Source organism: Symsagittifera roscoffensis, chromosome 3 (genome assembly GCF_963678635.1).
Source record: "Symsagittifera roscoffensis chromosome 3, txSymRosc1.1, whole genome shotgun sequence".
In the NCBI taxonomy this organism is placed as follows: Eukaryota; Metazoa; Xenacoelomorpha; order Acoela; family Convolutidae; genus Symsagittifera; species Symsagittifera roscoffensis.
In genome coordinates, this window is record NC_087064.1 from 34,328,130 (window position 1) to 34,343,478 (window position 15,349).

The 15,349-nt window shown below is 37.8% G+C and overlaps 3 protein-coding genes across 4 annotated transcripts in view; all 3 read right to left on the minus strand.

Annotated features, from left to right (window-relative positions):
- LOC134842670 (vesicle transport through interaction with t-SNAREs homolog 1B-like) overlaps nt 1-15,349 on the minus strand; it is a 543,554-nt gene that overhangs the window by 121,536 nt on the left and 406,669 nt on the right. The window lies entirely within an intron of this gene.
- The window catches only part of LOC134842672 (mitochondrial import inner membrane translocase subunit Tim10 B-like), a 532,474-nt gene that overhangs the window by 110,460 nt on the left and 406,665 nt on the right, over nt 1-15,349 (minus strand). The gene's annotated exons all lie outside the window — the stretch shown is intronic.
- Nucleotides 2,377-10,373, minus strand: LOC134841925 (uncharacterized). Of its 2 annotated transcripts, none has more exons than XM_063858012.1 (5): nt 10,169-10,373; nt 5,299-5,478; nt 4,628-4,818; nt 3,197-3,267; nt 2,377-2,654 (listed from the first exon to the last, which is right to left on the minus strand). In XM_063858012.1, the coding sequence occupies exons 2-5, from the start codon at nt 5,465-5,467 to the stop codon at nt 2,444-2,446; spliced, it is 642 nt and encodes a 213-aa protein (XP_063714082.1). In that variant the 5' UTR covers nt 5,468-5,478; nt 10,169-10,373; the 3' UTR covers nt 2,377-2,443. The 2 variants fall into 2 exon arrangements, with proteins under 2 accessions (XP_063714082.1, XP_063714081.1); XM_063858011.1 differs by having other exon boundaries at nt 5,299-5,488; nt 10,169-10,372.

The following is a 15,349-nucleotide window of genomic DNA, read 5'->3' on the forward strand; positions in this document are numbered from 1 at the left end:
AGCCTTTTCAGTTGTTGTTAGAATAATTTTTCTCAACGCCGAGAAAAACTGGTTTGAAATTTTTGAGTTTTGGTCTAATTTTGAGCTAAGAAGGCGGGCGTGCAGGTTAAAAAAGCTTGTTTAAGCGTAAGTTAAGCCGTAAAAATTCAGTTATACCCGATTAAAATTCGGTTTGGGAGTTTTTTAACGACATTTTGGGATTGAAATACGTCAAAAATTCAAAACGATTCAAAAAAGAGTAAAAAACAAACACATTAAAAACAATTAAATTGTTTTTACCATATTTTTCTACGCAAAAGCCTATTTGAAGAGTTTAATGAACACATGCATATGCCGCCCTTTTGTTTGAGAGAGAAGGAGCAACTACGAGAGCATCTTTTTGCTACGATAACTGTGATTGTTGTTGTCGTTGTTGTTGCTGTTTTTGTTGTTTTTGCGATGATTGTGATTTGTCTGGCTCTCGCCTACTGTTTTTTTTAGTAATTTTTTGTTCTTTGTAGTTGTGAATTGACGGTAGCTCCATTACGCCCGATTGCTTTTGCTGCTACTGTTTTATTATCTTCTTGGCTTTGATTCTATTTACGATAGTGTTTATATCGTCATAATTTCGTAGTAATATTTCAACTGAATTTTTGAGCAAAATTAATCATTTCAAAACGTGTTGGTATTTGGAAGCCAAATTAAATATTTATCCTTTAATAACAAGTCTTTCAAAAGCTGTAAAATGTATGTTGTTGAATTCCTATCACCATTTTCTGCTGATGATATAACCACGCCAATTTTTTTTGTTTTGCCATTCGTGTTTAGAAAAACGTCAAGATGTTTGTCTAATAATTTTTAAATATTCAATTCGCTCTTGTAGGCGCTACTGCATGATCGGGTAGTAAGAATTGATTGTTGTCTTTCAGCGCAGGTTTTCTTGTCCTTCTCCTCCTGTTCCTCTCTTTTTGCCATTTTGATGGCTTGTGTTGGTTGTTGATGAAGTGGTTGGCTAAATTTTTCACTTAGTCCTGCAGGCAATTTTCCTGTTGATCGTGTAGTAGTTAATTTGCAGGAAAAAAGCGACCAGTCTATGGTACAGCAAAAAAGTGCGGTTGAAAAAATCATGAGTATAATCACTCAGAAAAACATAGTTTTTTCAAACTAATACAAATCTTCCTGTTCATATGAGTTTTCTCCAGCAGAACCACATGACTTTTTTTATAACATCAGCATTTGTTTTTAGAGCAACAGCTTTCGTCATTATAACCTTTTTATAATTTTGCTGCAATGCTGTTGAGCAAGGGGAACATATTCTTGATCTCGTCTGCGTAATTCCAGAGAAGACATTGAAAACTGACAAAAACTAGACTGAATAGTTACTTTCTCGCTCAAATGATTTCGTAGTTTTTTTTTAGTTTGAGTAGACTGTCAAATCGACGCTAGTGGAGGTCTTAGTTTTTGCCTTTCTTGTTTTTCGTTATTTGAGTCTGATTTAAGGGCAAGGGAAACATTCCAGATTTTGCCCTGATGCAGGCTGTTTTTTTTGAACGTTGTTTTAAAATCAATACAAGTTTAAATTCATACAAATACGTAGATATCAATATAGAACCGTATAAGGTATAAGCAGACGCAAACTTTATCACCTAATATTTCAGTGAGAAAAAGGGTGAAAATATATATTTTTTCAATTTGAGTTTTGAGGCAGTCCAACGGGAAGTTGGTAAAACATGGGCTTCACCTTGTTCATGAACGAGAAAAGTTTTGTTTCAGCATAATTGGTGCAACAAAAAAGTGTAAACGCTGAGTTTTTTTATGCAAACTCATTTTTATCAAGGAATTAAAATCAAAGTTGGGTTGAAAGAAATTGAGATTGAACATTTGGTATTTCAATTGGCAGCTGATCAACGTAATAATGAGATTAACTTGCTGGTGTCCACCTAGTAAAAAAAATATGTAATTTTAAACGCTACTACATATAAACATATATGTAAACGGAATCCGCAAAGAAAATGCGGATTCAATTTGCAATTTGCGGATTCCATTTACAATTTTGAGGATTCCGCTCACAGTTGCGGGTTCTGCAACAGCTCAATTAAACTGTACACTTTTCTAATTTTTTGTTCGTGGGTTCCACAAACTGTTCTAAATTTTGCAAATACGGTTGCGAATTTCGCAAAATCACCTATTTTTCGAGCGATTTTGAGCGGTACAATGTTTTAGGTGATTGTTCTTGGAATCCAAAACAGCAAGGAAGATCAAAGAAAAGTAGCATTGTTGCGCATTCCGTAAAAAATCCGATTTTGGACCTGTTTAGGAATCCGCTTACAATGCACAGAATGCACAGTTTGGCCTCGTAATGAGTTTTCTTAGATTCACTGCAAGATTCACTAAAAACAGATGTTTTCAATTTTAATTATCATTAAATAGACCAGAAAACAAAAATTCGGCGAGATTTCACAATTCAAAGTTTTTTCAGCACGAATGAAACTGCAGTGTTTCCTTCATAGTAGCCCCCTTTGAACTGGAGAGAGAGAAGCACTACCACCTTCTGGTCTACTAAACTGTTCAGAGTATCTTCGAATCCTCCTTGGTCCCAATAGTGTTTATTGAACAGGATGGAGAGGTAGCCCCCACTTTTTGCCATTCGGACTACTTCGGGAAGACATCCACTCCTGAAAAGAAAATAAAATAAAATAAAATATATATGGAAACGTATATTGGACTATTGTGCAAAAAATTTTCAATGCGGAAAAATTTTACAAAGGTCTTCGGCCCCCTGGATAGAGGTCGGTGGTTCGTTGAGGAAAAAGTTCCGAGCCCAGGAAAAATCATGCAGGTCTTAATCAGGGATACAAGAAAAGTTCTCCACTAGGAGTTAACTGTTTTGTTCTACTTTAAGATCTATTTTTGGTCGAACGACTCTTAGGCTTTTATGAAGGGGCCTTTGGCGACATATCTACATTCTGAGAGGATTTACCAAAAAAGCGATTTTTTGATAAACCCTTGCAATTACTCGCCAGCGGCGCAGTTGCTTTGGCAAAAAAAGAGCCTTGGTAGTGGGACCTGAGAGCTTTGAGATACATTTTTTTTTTGAAAATCCACCGAGAAAACCTAGATCCGTAACTGTCTTTTCATCTTGGATAAATGGTCTTAAACTATACATTTTAAAACTATTTTTCATCTGGTAATGATTTTTTAACAATCTGTCACATACGTTGTGGATCTCGTATTGAAAACTCCGACTGATATAACCAATTCGTACGAAGCAGCAGGCACAGTCGTTTCCTGAAACATTTCAAACCACCTACTTTTTGAATGCAGAAGTTTTTAGTGCAACCGGAATCATTGGCACAGGTTTTCCAGCCCATGATCAGCGTGAGGCGGAAATTCGAAACAGGCGTCGGTATTCACACATTTCGCCCCTCACACATTTCGCCCCTCATAAATTACTGGCACATTTCGTTCCACATACATTTCGCCCCCACGCAATTCGCCCCTAAAATTTACATTAAGAAAGCGGCGGTTAATTAACTGTGTAATAAGTTAGGGGCGAAACATGCGAGGACGAAATGTGTGAAATTATTAGGGGCGAAATGTGTCACTAGATTTAAGAGGGGCAAAGCGACATTCACAGGCTTCAATTTGTAACGGGCGACCTCTCGGCCCGGATATACGCGAAGCGGAGCAAGCGTGTACTACTTCCGTATAGCTTGTTGCGAATTTTCGCTTGTTACGAATTGTCGCTTTTACAAATTGTCGCTTTTTATGAATTGTCGCTTCTTACGAATTGTCGCTCTGCCCATGGCCAGACAACATGAATCATCCCCATGACAAGAAAGTAAGCCTTCAGAAGCATTTCTAATATTTTTACTCGTGTTGTGCTTCTTGATGACGATAACCAGCACAATAACCAAAATTTAAAAACTGACAAATATGAAATTCTTAGGATGTAAATTACTCAAGCGAGCACGGCAAGTTTGGCAACTTTCAAACCCCAGGAAATTTTCAAAAAATAATTGGAGGTAAAAGATATTTTTAGATTTGATATCGGGGAGTCGATAACTTCAATGGAGTAAAGAAATTTGAGTTGAAATCTATTAGTTTGATCGCCGAAACCCCAAGCATAACAATACTAAGTTATTAAATGAAAACCGATTTTTACCTTTTGAAAAACGGATTTCACAATGATTTGCCCTAATGACCTGATGATCTTGTTTTAATCTAGTGATTCGTAATTAATTGCTCCATAATTTTGAAATGTCGGCTTCCCTAAATTTAAACCTTATGAGGTAAAATGACCTTTTGTGCATTTTTTCGTAAGTATAGGCCAAAAAAGGGTGTTTTTGTTGCACGTTTCATTCTGAATATTAAATTAATGTATAATGACGCTCAGCCCACTTTATGATGTCAGACGCTCAGCACGATTTCATTACATCCGCCATGAATGCATGGAAGTTTTAGCAAAAAATGCAAATAGCAACACTTTTTTTTTAGCAAAAAAATGCAAATAGCAACGCTATTTGCATTTTTTTGTTAAAAGTTCCATACATTCTATATCCATATCTTAGATGTAGCATATACAACCAAATGGTATTGTTGTCCAGATCTTATATGCAGTCTCCCACAAACAAACGGTAGTGCTTACCTTGTCTGGATAAATGAGGTCTTTGTACCACTGAGTGTACAGATTTTTCTCAAGCGCCAGAGCATACATGTTTTCAGATGGCTCCAGTGCATCTATCTGGCCAGTGAACCCTGCTCTTCTCAAGGCCAGTCCACTCAAACCAGTCCCTGCACCCACGTCAATCACTTTACAGTCCCGGGGAATGTGAAAACCTGAAGAAGCGTTAATTAAATGATAGTGTTTGTAAAAAATAGTTTGAGAAGTTGACGGTTTATCTCTTATTGAAATAATGAGAGTTTGTAGTTACGCTCTAAATTTAGCGCGCATCATACAACTTCGTAATTGAAGGAATCCGTTTTTCAAACTAAAGAATGCTTTTTAAATGGCAGAAGATTTAGTGATTGGTTAATTTGTGAGCTAATTTAAGACTATTTAACCTTCTATTAAAAATAAGCACGCAATAAAAATCTGATTTCTGGATTGTTTCAGCTCACTATTTCATGCGGTTTTTGTCTGCAGTTTTTGGATTGTTTTTAAGCGCAATTTTTTTTTTTTGATTTATCAAGAAGTTAATCCATTTTCTGTTTCCATGATTATCTTATATCTCCAGTATCTTTATTTTCAATTTCACAGTGTCTGCTTCGAAAATAGAAACATTCGAAGAGAAAAAAATTGCGGCTCTCCTTGCGCACCATGTTTTTGTTCACACTCAAGCAGCGACTGCATGCATGCCTCTGGACCAGAGTACTTCATTTTCTTGAAGAAGTCATCTTCATACTCTCTGGCTGTCTTCTCGTAGTATTCAAGTTCCTCTGAAGCACTTTTGGCAGTGTACAGATTTTGTTTCCAACTATCAGTCATACCGGAAGCACCTAATATTACCTAAGAATCAAGTTTATGTTATGACCAGGTGTGGATTTACGACTTTTTCGAGGGTTCTTGAAACCCTCTCTTGAACAAAAATTTCTGCAAAGCTACAACAACGTTGTCGGTGATCTGTTTTTAATCATAAGATAATCAAGCAAATTGGCCATGGCCACTTAATCAGAACACATACTCGAAAGTTCTTTTTATCAATTTGATTCAGGAGCATTGCTTTTCTTTTTTAATCAAAAAGACGCGGGTTTTCAACGGGAAGCTCAATGCTAAAATTAGGCTAAAATAGCGTCAAGGAGAGTTCGAAATTTTTACGGTGAGTCGTCGATTTAAATATCAATCGAAAGGTATTGTTGTCCTGAGCTTAAATTTGAAAAGATATTTTACCTGTGATCATTTTTTCTTAGAATTATGGGGGCTTAAAGATTGCCAATTTGGCCAATTTCGGACAATTAACGCGAGATATATTTCGCGTTATTAACGCGTACGCCGAGATTTAATCCGACTTAGAAATCGTTCCAAGTTGGTTGAAAGAAGCTTATTTGCCATATTTGATTTGTTAAAAAGAACCTAATTTATCCTTTTGTACTTTAGATGGCGTATGGGGGGATGGTTTTCACAACAAATCTTAAATTTTAGAGAAAAAAAATTTCATTTTGTTTTATTACATTTAATTTTTTTATGTTATTACTGCTCCATTGACCTTAAAATGCAGTCGGAACATTCAGGGCTTTGCCCTGATACAAAGAATCTTGTTCGAGTTGTAAGGGAATGGAGTTCTCTTCCACTACACTTATCCCACAAGATTCTTTGAAGTTTTGTTTCACACGCAGTGATAAGTCAATCCTACTCAAAATTTGAGTTAATTCAAATATGCGCTTCCCACTGCAATTCTTCCTATTTTGAGTCTAACTATTTGGCAATCGAAACTTTTCTAAAGGATATGAACAAAATACAAACCAGACTGGTTGTATCAGGGCGAAGCCCTGAATGTTCCGACTGCCTTTTAAGGTTCACGGAGCAGTAATAACAATAAAAAGTTAAATGTAAGAAAATATAATGAAATTTTTTCTTCTAAAATTTGAGATTTGTTTTGAAAACCATCCCCCACATGCCATATAAAGTAGAAAAGAATCAATTTTGCTTCTTGTAACAAATCAATTTTTGCAAATAAACTTTTTTCAACCACCAACTTGGAACGATTTCTAAGACGGATTAAATCTCCGCTTACGCGTTATTAGCGCAAAACATATCGCGCGTTAATTGTTCCAAATTGCCCAAAATGGCAATTTTAAAACCCCCATAACTTTACAAAAAATAATCACAGGTAAAATATCTTCTCAAATTTAAGCTCAAGACAACAATAACTTTCGAATGATAAAAAAATTTCCGTCAAAAATGGCTAGTTAAAAATTCGAAATTTGTGTGAAGAAAAAAAAACCCACCCGAGCACAATTATTCCTTTACCTTTGTATCGAAATTCGGAACAAAAATTGGCTTCCGAAGTTGAACTTTAAAGACCAACAAAAAGGCGTTTATCTGAAATTGAAAATTTTAGCCTCATCATCGATGTAGCTTTTTTTCGGCGAGCATCTGTTTATTAGTTTATTCGACGTAAAAATTCTGGATCTACCTATGAGAAGCAAGTTGGCATGTTAGGAAAGGGGCTAGTTTTTTTTAGCAAACGGAGATTTTACCAGACAAAAAAATGCATTTCCATGATAAGAAAGAACAGCAGCAAATTTTTTAACTTCTAAAAGTTCATATCAGCAAACATCACTTTTAAGCAGAAAATTTAATGGCATCGATAAATCAATTTTATGCCGTTCCAAATTTCAAATTCGAATAACTTCGCATCAAGTTATATGCAGTTACGGGATGTAGAAAGTGCAACTTTTGGTTTTCAGGCAACAGAATTACCGAAAATATTTTCACGTTTGTGCCGTTTTCTCTACAATTACATAATATTCACGTCTGAAACTTTGACATATGATGCTTGAAACTGTTTTTTAAAAACATCACCGAATAAACAGCTGTAAAAAGTGTTTAAAAGTCGGCCATTTAAACAGAGAGTGTCAGGGAGGTATTCTCAGTGCCGAAAAATTCCGTAAAAACAGTTTGAAATGCTGGACTAGGAAGTATTCGTTGGAAAGCTGACGGTCTAAGCAAGGCCCTCATTTAAAAAAAACCTGATTAAGCTCTTAGAAGGAAAACTACAATAAATTCAGCAACTTGTTTGGTGAAAAGCCAAAATCTGAGACAAAAATTGTTTTGAAGCTGAGTACTTTTTGGTATTACTTTGATAGCAAGCAAAAATTGCCTTGCATAGATCCTTCGTTTTCCAACGAACACTTTTAAGTCCAAATTTTTAAACTGCTTTGCTGTTTACAAAGCTTTTGGCACTGAGAACAACTCTCTAACGATTTCTGAATAAATGGTCAAACAACCCTTCTTAAGTAATTTTTACGATTATTTATCCGGCTATAACTGAAAGAACAGTTTCATCCATCATATATCAAAGTTTCAACTGTGAATATTATGTAGTTGCAGAGAGAACGGCCCAGAGGTGAAAAATGTATGTTCTTTTCATCGCACGAAAACTCAAACTTGCAACTTCTATTTCTTTTGACTGTATTTCTGCCTAAAAATTGTATAGCTACAGTGCTGGAAATTTTCGAAGATCGGTTTCGTTTTTTAATTGTCCAACATCGAGCGCATTCACTGTTTTTATCTCGGAAAATTTTGATAGGATTATATTTATTTTTATATAATGCAAATATCATGGATATGTTGCTTCGTAGATCTTGAAAGATCTTGGTAGGAGCTTGCAAAGAAATCCGAGTTGCTCAAACGATTGTAGAAAGTGATTTTTGCACTTTTAACAATCAAAAATTTTGCCTAGATATCTAAGGTTACTTGATTTTGAAAAACTTGAATTTTGTAGTTCCAAATTTGCATAGTGCAACGCCAAAAATCCAATTTACTGTGGTAAAATTTTTTAAAAGTTAATTTTTGAGTCAAAAATGCATATATTTTTTTCGAAATTTAATAAAATTTTTTTACTTATTTTGAGCTCAAAATCTGATTGAATATGCAGTTATTATATTCTCCTATAATGTATCTTTAATTTAACTCATCTGGTGAAAATCCGAAGTCTAACCTTCCTAGGTGACTTTTTTGAATGGCAAAAAATTACTGGATCAAATTTCTTTGATTATTTTAATCAAGATTTGTCAAACATCTTGCCAAGATTTTACGACTGTTTCAAAGAATTTTGTATATTCTGGCAGATAACCATGCAAGTATTGCACAATCCTGCAAGGTAACGTGTCAAGATCTTGCATGGTTTTGGCAACATTTTGCAATATTTTTGCAACTTTTTCCAAATCTAGATCACTGGGTCTCCTGATAAATTATATTGTTTTCACTTCCTGAGTTTCAACTTACGGTTTGATCCAATTTTTTATTTGCTTTTTTGCAATTGTTGGAAAGTCATATGATTGATCGAAACAAAATCAACAACTGAAACAAAAAAAATTAGAATCCCCAAAAATTCCAATCAGCAAATTCAAATTCAAATTTTCATTATTGATTTTTTTATGCGTACTGTTGAAGTTTGTCTTGTAGTCTGAAATTGTTTTTTTTCCGGGATGCCTTGTTTTTCAAAAAAGATGCCCAGTTTTCTGCATTCTAAAATTATTTTGAATTGATTTTTGTGATTTGCTCTTCAGAGCCCAAATAGCTTCGTTTTTCATTTTTTATCGTTGATCCGAAATATTTTGAGAGCTTGCTGTGGCAAAAGTATTTAATTTAAATTATTACTAAAATTGGACAAAAAAAAACATGTGCTCAATTCTATATATCTTATGAATTTGACTGTAAGAAAGTAAATGTCACTGAACTCCATTTTGAGCAATTTGTGTGCTCTTTTTGATGGGAAGGTGGGCGAAATTTGAAAAACCAAATAGCGCTTAGCAATTCCCGTATTCATATGCACATACGTGTAGAATTTTACGTTCTTCCGATTATTATCCTACGAGGAGTTTGAACACAGAAAAACACACACACACACGCACGAACACGAACACATACCCGAATACACAAAACTTCTTTTTTGTTATTATTAAATGAATAGATTGGTAAAACTAGCAATTTCTTATTGAAAAAGTATCGCTCAAATTTTGTAATCTTAGGACATCAAAATTTAACAGATGGTTAATGAAAACAGAAAAACATCGAAAGTCGGATGAAAAATCCGATAAGACATAGTATACTATACTTTGCAATAGAAAATTAATTTTCATGAGGATAGTCTAAAAAACCAATTCGAAGCAAGATCAGTTATTATATAAATTTTCAAAATCATGTTTGTTTAGAGTCCCAAAAATTTAGGAAAATTAGGATCTTCTGATTTAATCTACCGCTTCCTTCGCATTTTTTAGTCTAGAGATTAGCCTCTCTTATTGTAAGAAAACAGACTTTCCATATCGTTATTAATTACTTTTGTTCTTATTTAAGGATTTTTTCATATCAAAAAATATCTTCAATTTTAATCAAAAGTAGTCGGCAAACGTCACGTAGATTGTTCAGTAGATTAAAAAAAACACAAAAAGCAACTCGTTGACTGCAAAAAATGTGTTGATTTGTTATACACTCCATGACCTGACTTCATTTAACCATACTGACCTCAATAGAATGTTGAGTTTGTTTTGGGTTCAAGTGTATTCCAGCCCGATGGTGGAAAAAGTATAGAGATATTTGATTTTCTCTGTGCGAATTTATCAAATGGATTCAAAATGGCGGAGGCGCGAAATATTCGATAACAAACTTCTTAGTGATGATTGCAGGACATGACCTCAATTGCTGATTATCCAATATTTATCTCTAAAACCAACCGATACATAACCTCAAATGTTTCTCAACAGTTTATCAAGGGGCGCAAAATGAAGTTCAATTCAAATTCACTAAAGTTCAAGTTCTTTTATCTGCAAACGATTAAAAAATTCTTTGTTCTGTTTATAAATTTATGAAAATGTACTACCGATAAACTTAAATATTGTGCCGATTTTTCGGCCAATAGAATTAGTCCAAATCCGAAATACAACAATTTGTTTCACTACATTGAAACAGTCTCAAAATTGCCGCCAGTGGCTTTAACAAAAATGCTTACAGAAAAAAATGTTCATGAAGGTTCCGACCATATTCATTAACAAAAAACTAAAAAAACAAAAGGATTTTCCCCCATTTTCTTCAAATAAGTGTCGTTTTTGGTGCGTGGTATAATTCGAGAAATATGCAAACACGTAGAAATTTGGGCATTAACTGTCAGTGACCAACAGAAAAATGATTTCAAAACATATAAAAACATAGAAAACAAGGAGCGCCGGTTGCATTGCTCATAAAAAACCAAAAAGTGTTTTTTAATTGGATTTTTTTTCTTCAAATTAGTGTCGTTTTCAGTTTGTGGTGAGACTCGAAAACTACAAAGCGCGCAGAAAGTTAGTGAATTAGGCAATATCGCAACATTTTTCTTCAAAAAAGTGAATACCTTTAAAAAAAGATTTTATATTATTCAACATTCAATTTTTATTCTCCGAGCTCTCCCACAAATTTAGAAGTTCAATTTCAGTGTTTTTGAGAAGTTTTTGAGAAGTACTTGTCATACCGGGTGTGGGGAAGAAGAAAAAAAAATAGAAAATTTTTCAGTTTTAATTTTTTTTTTGTTAATTTTTTGTTTACCATTACCATTCAGAGCTTTTCCTTTAATTGAGCACCCAGTTCGAGGTCCCAGACTCATGTCCAGACTTTGAAGGTCGCGCCGCATTCAGATTTAGACCCAAATTGCTTAACCGCGCCGAAAGTTTGAGTCTGGAAAGTCTGGACATGAGTCGCGCCGTGGACCGCGAAAGCCTGGACTTACCGAAATTTGGTCACCAAACTCTGGAAATTTAGTCGCGAAACTCGAAAGTCTGGGCATACAAAAATTTGGTCGGGAAAGTCTGGAAATGAGTCGCGAAAGTCTGTGGCCAGACTTTCGCGACCCACGTCTAGACTTTCGCGACCAAGTTTTGGTATGTCTAGACTTTCTCGGCCCACGGCGCGACTCATGTCCAGAGTTTCCTGACTTAAACTCTCGGCGCGACTATGCAATTTGGGTCTGAATTCGGATGCGGCGCGACCCTTGGCGCGACTCATGTCCAGACTTTCCAGACCTTATGTCCAGACTTTCCAGACTTAAACTCTCGGCACGACTATGCAATTTGGGTCTAAATCCGGATGCGGCGCGACCCTTGGCGCGACTCATGTCCAGACTTTTCAGACTTAAACTCTCGGCGCGACTATGCTATTTGGGTCTAAATCCGGACTTTCCAGAGTTTCCATACTTAAACTCTCGGCGCGACTATGCAATTTGGGTCTGAATCCGGATGCGGCGCGACCCTTGGCGCGACTCATGTCCAGACTTTCCAGACTTAAACTCTCGGCGCGACTATGCTATTTGGTTCTAAATCTGGATGCGGCGTGACCCTTGGCGCGACTCATGTCCAGACTTTCCCGACCTTAAGTCCAGACTTCCAGACTTTCCAGACTCAAACTCTCGGCGCGACTATGATATTAGGGTCTGACTTCGGATGCGGCGCGACCATGGCGGATATGGCGCAATTTTTGCGACCAAGGCGGAGAAGGCGCGACTTTCCAGACTAAGGCGAGACGGCACGACTTTACCGACCAACCTGGGGACGGCGCAACCAAGGCGGAGACGGCGCGGCTTTCCAGACCAATGCGGAGACGGCGCCAATTTCCAGACAAAGGCGAACGCGGCGCACTTTTCCAGACCAACTCGGTCGGAGTCCAATTTTTGTCGCAAGTTAAGACGGTCGAACGAACACTATAGTCGAACAAAGTCGAATCATGGGTCGAACATGGTCGAATCATGAGTCGAACAGGGTCGAATCATGAGTCGGACAGGGTCGAATCATGGGTCGAACAAGGTCGAATCATGAGTTGAACAGAGTCGAATTTTTATATGAGTCGAACAGGGTCTAATCATGAGTTGAACACGGTCGAATCATGGGTCGAACACGGTCGAATCATGAGTCGAACAGGGTCGATGGAGTCGAACAGGGTCTAATCATGAGTCGAACACGGTCGAATCATGGGTCGAATCGGGTCGAATCATGAGTCGAACAGGGTCGATGGAGTCGAACAGGGTCAAATCATGAGTCGAACAGGGTCGAATCATGAGTCGCACAAATTCGCAACATGGGTCGCACAGATTTGCAACATTGTTAATTTGGGTCGCGCAAAGTCGCAACATGAGTCGCGCAAAGTCGCAACATGCGTCGCGCAAAGTTGCAACATGAGTCGCGCAAAGCTTTAGTAATGGAATTGTTGTCGGCTTTTTTGCTTGTGTAAGCGTTATACAGATGCAGATTACAAAATCATCAAGTATATATGTTTTTATTGCGCAGTTAGCTAGATCAACATATTTGCTGATCAAATACAGGACCACCACGAGAAGGCCTACACTTGGTCCCTACGTAATATAAGCAATCTTTTTAGGGCAACAACAAATTCGTAGCCTCAAAAATTGAAAGCCATTTAAATCAAACATATATCAGAAAAATTCAATGAATATTAACAAAAAAGACGACAAGTTTGTAGCATTTTCTATTATATTTTGCGGCTGCCCAGGTTGAGTTTGTTGAAACACTATTCGACAGAAACGGCCAAATGATGTCCGAGTTTTGCTGTAGTTCAGGACGCTTCGACTCATTCCCGGTAAAAGCGAAAAATTTCAAACAATGTCCGGTAAAGTCTATCAAAGTCGAAAACGGGCATCGTTGGACTGAAAAAGTCTAAATCGGACATCGTTCGACTGAAAAAGCCAAAAACGGACATCGTTAGACCGTTTCGGTCAATTCATGAGAGAACTGGAAAATGGCACCGTGTCCACATCGGTCGCGAGGAATTGATTCTTGGTCGCGCCGTCTCCGTCTTGGTCTCCAAAATTTCGCCATTTCCGCCTTGGTCTGAAAGTTGCGCCGTATCCGCCTTGGTCTGGAAAATCGCGCCGTCTCCGCCTTGAGCTGGAATGTTGCGCCGTAATCGCCTTGGTCTGGAGAGTCATGCCGTCGCTACTCTGGTCTGGAAAGTCGCACCGCAACCACCTGAGTCGCGAGGAATATAAATCCTGGTCGCGCCGCCTCCGCCTTGGTCTGAAAAATTGCGTGGTCTCCGTTTTGGTCTGAAAAGTTGCGCTGTCTCCACCTTGGTCTGGAAAGTCGCGTCGTCTGCGCCTTAGTCTGGAAAGTCGCACCGCCTCCACTCTGAACGCGAAAGTCGCGCCGCTTCCACTACGTCGCGAAAAACTTGAAAGTGCCATTTCTGGTCGCGCTGGCCAGGCCGGTCGCGCCGTTGCTTTTTGAGTCGCGATGTATCCACCTTGGTCGCGAAAGTCGCGCCGTCTCCCTATCGGTCGCGAAAGCCCTGCAATTTTTTTTTTAAAGTCGCGCCGTCTCCATGTTGGTCTGAAAAATTGCGTCTCCATCTTCGTCTGGAAAGTCTGGAAATAACTAAGTTTGATCGCGCCGGTCACGCCGTTTCCGGAGCCGCAGGGTCGCGCCGTATCCGCCTCGGTCGCGAAAGTCGCGCCTGAGTTTTTCAGTCGCGAAAGTCTGGAAATGGCAACTCTTGTTCGGGAGAGTCTGGACATAGCAAATATGAGTAGCGATGTTTTGGTCGCGCCACCTCCGCTTCGGTCGCGGAAGTCGCGACGGATCATTATGGTCGCGAAAGTCTGGAAACGCCAGATTTGGTCGCCAAAGTCTGGACATGCCGAATTTGGATCTGGAAAGTATGGACATGCCAAACTTTTGTCGCGAAAGTCTGGACATGAGTCTTGGACCTCAACCCGGGTGGTACAACTTACAATCATTTCTTACTGGTCAAGCCTAAAGAATTTTGTATTCCCCCTTCTTCCAAAAGGGAGGATTCGTTACAAGGTACAAAGTTCGCATATGTTTAATTGTTCAACTCTTTCTTTATAGGGGAGAAGGTAATTGTCACAAGGTACCATAGAGGGGCGGGAATTGTTAATAAGATCCAGAATTTCTATAGGTGCCAATATATACCGTTTTGAGTCAGAGCCAGCCAAAACTGTGATCAAAATTACTTTGCGATTTTTGGTCAGAACCTTGAAACGAAGATTGAACTTATAGTCCCACCCAAAGTGGTTGTGATCTTAACAGCTGTCGTTTGTGACCAAACATTTCCGCCCCTAAAACCCAGTCATTTCCGTCCCAGTCCTCCGCTACAAAAGCAGTTATTTCCAGAACTGACTGTTTTTGGGGCGGAAATGAGTGGGGGAAATGACTGGGAGCCGCTCTAGTCGCATTGACCGGAAATCACTAGTCTAAACTCTCTTTCTCTAATTTATTTCTCTCGGTTTTTTGCGTTTAAATTTTCGACTGACCAGAGCTGAGCATTTTTTAAAACTAGTTAGAAACAATTATCAGTTGAAGGTTGCGCAGTCCTGATTGCTGATTGGTTGACAATTATTTTACGTCATTCTAGGCAAAAATGATTCCATTCATTGATTTCAATCAACCGTTGCCCTGAAGATCAAAAAACTAAACATAACTTATGTGCAATTATTTTTTGAGGTTTTTAAATTGCAAGTTAATATTTCGGATCCATTAACGGTGTCTAATGCAACAAGATGACGCAGTTTTGAAGCAAAGAGACTTCATGCTACAATTTGAAAATTTTCAGCGCAACAAAACATTTCAAAATGATCAAAAATTATGGTCATAAAAAAGCTCATAAAATTTGTTGGAGAAAATACATTTACAAATGTAACATCCACAT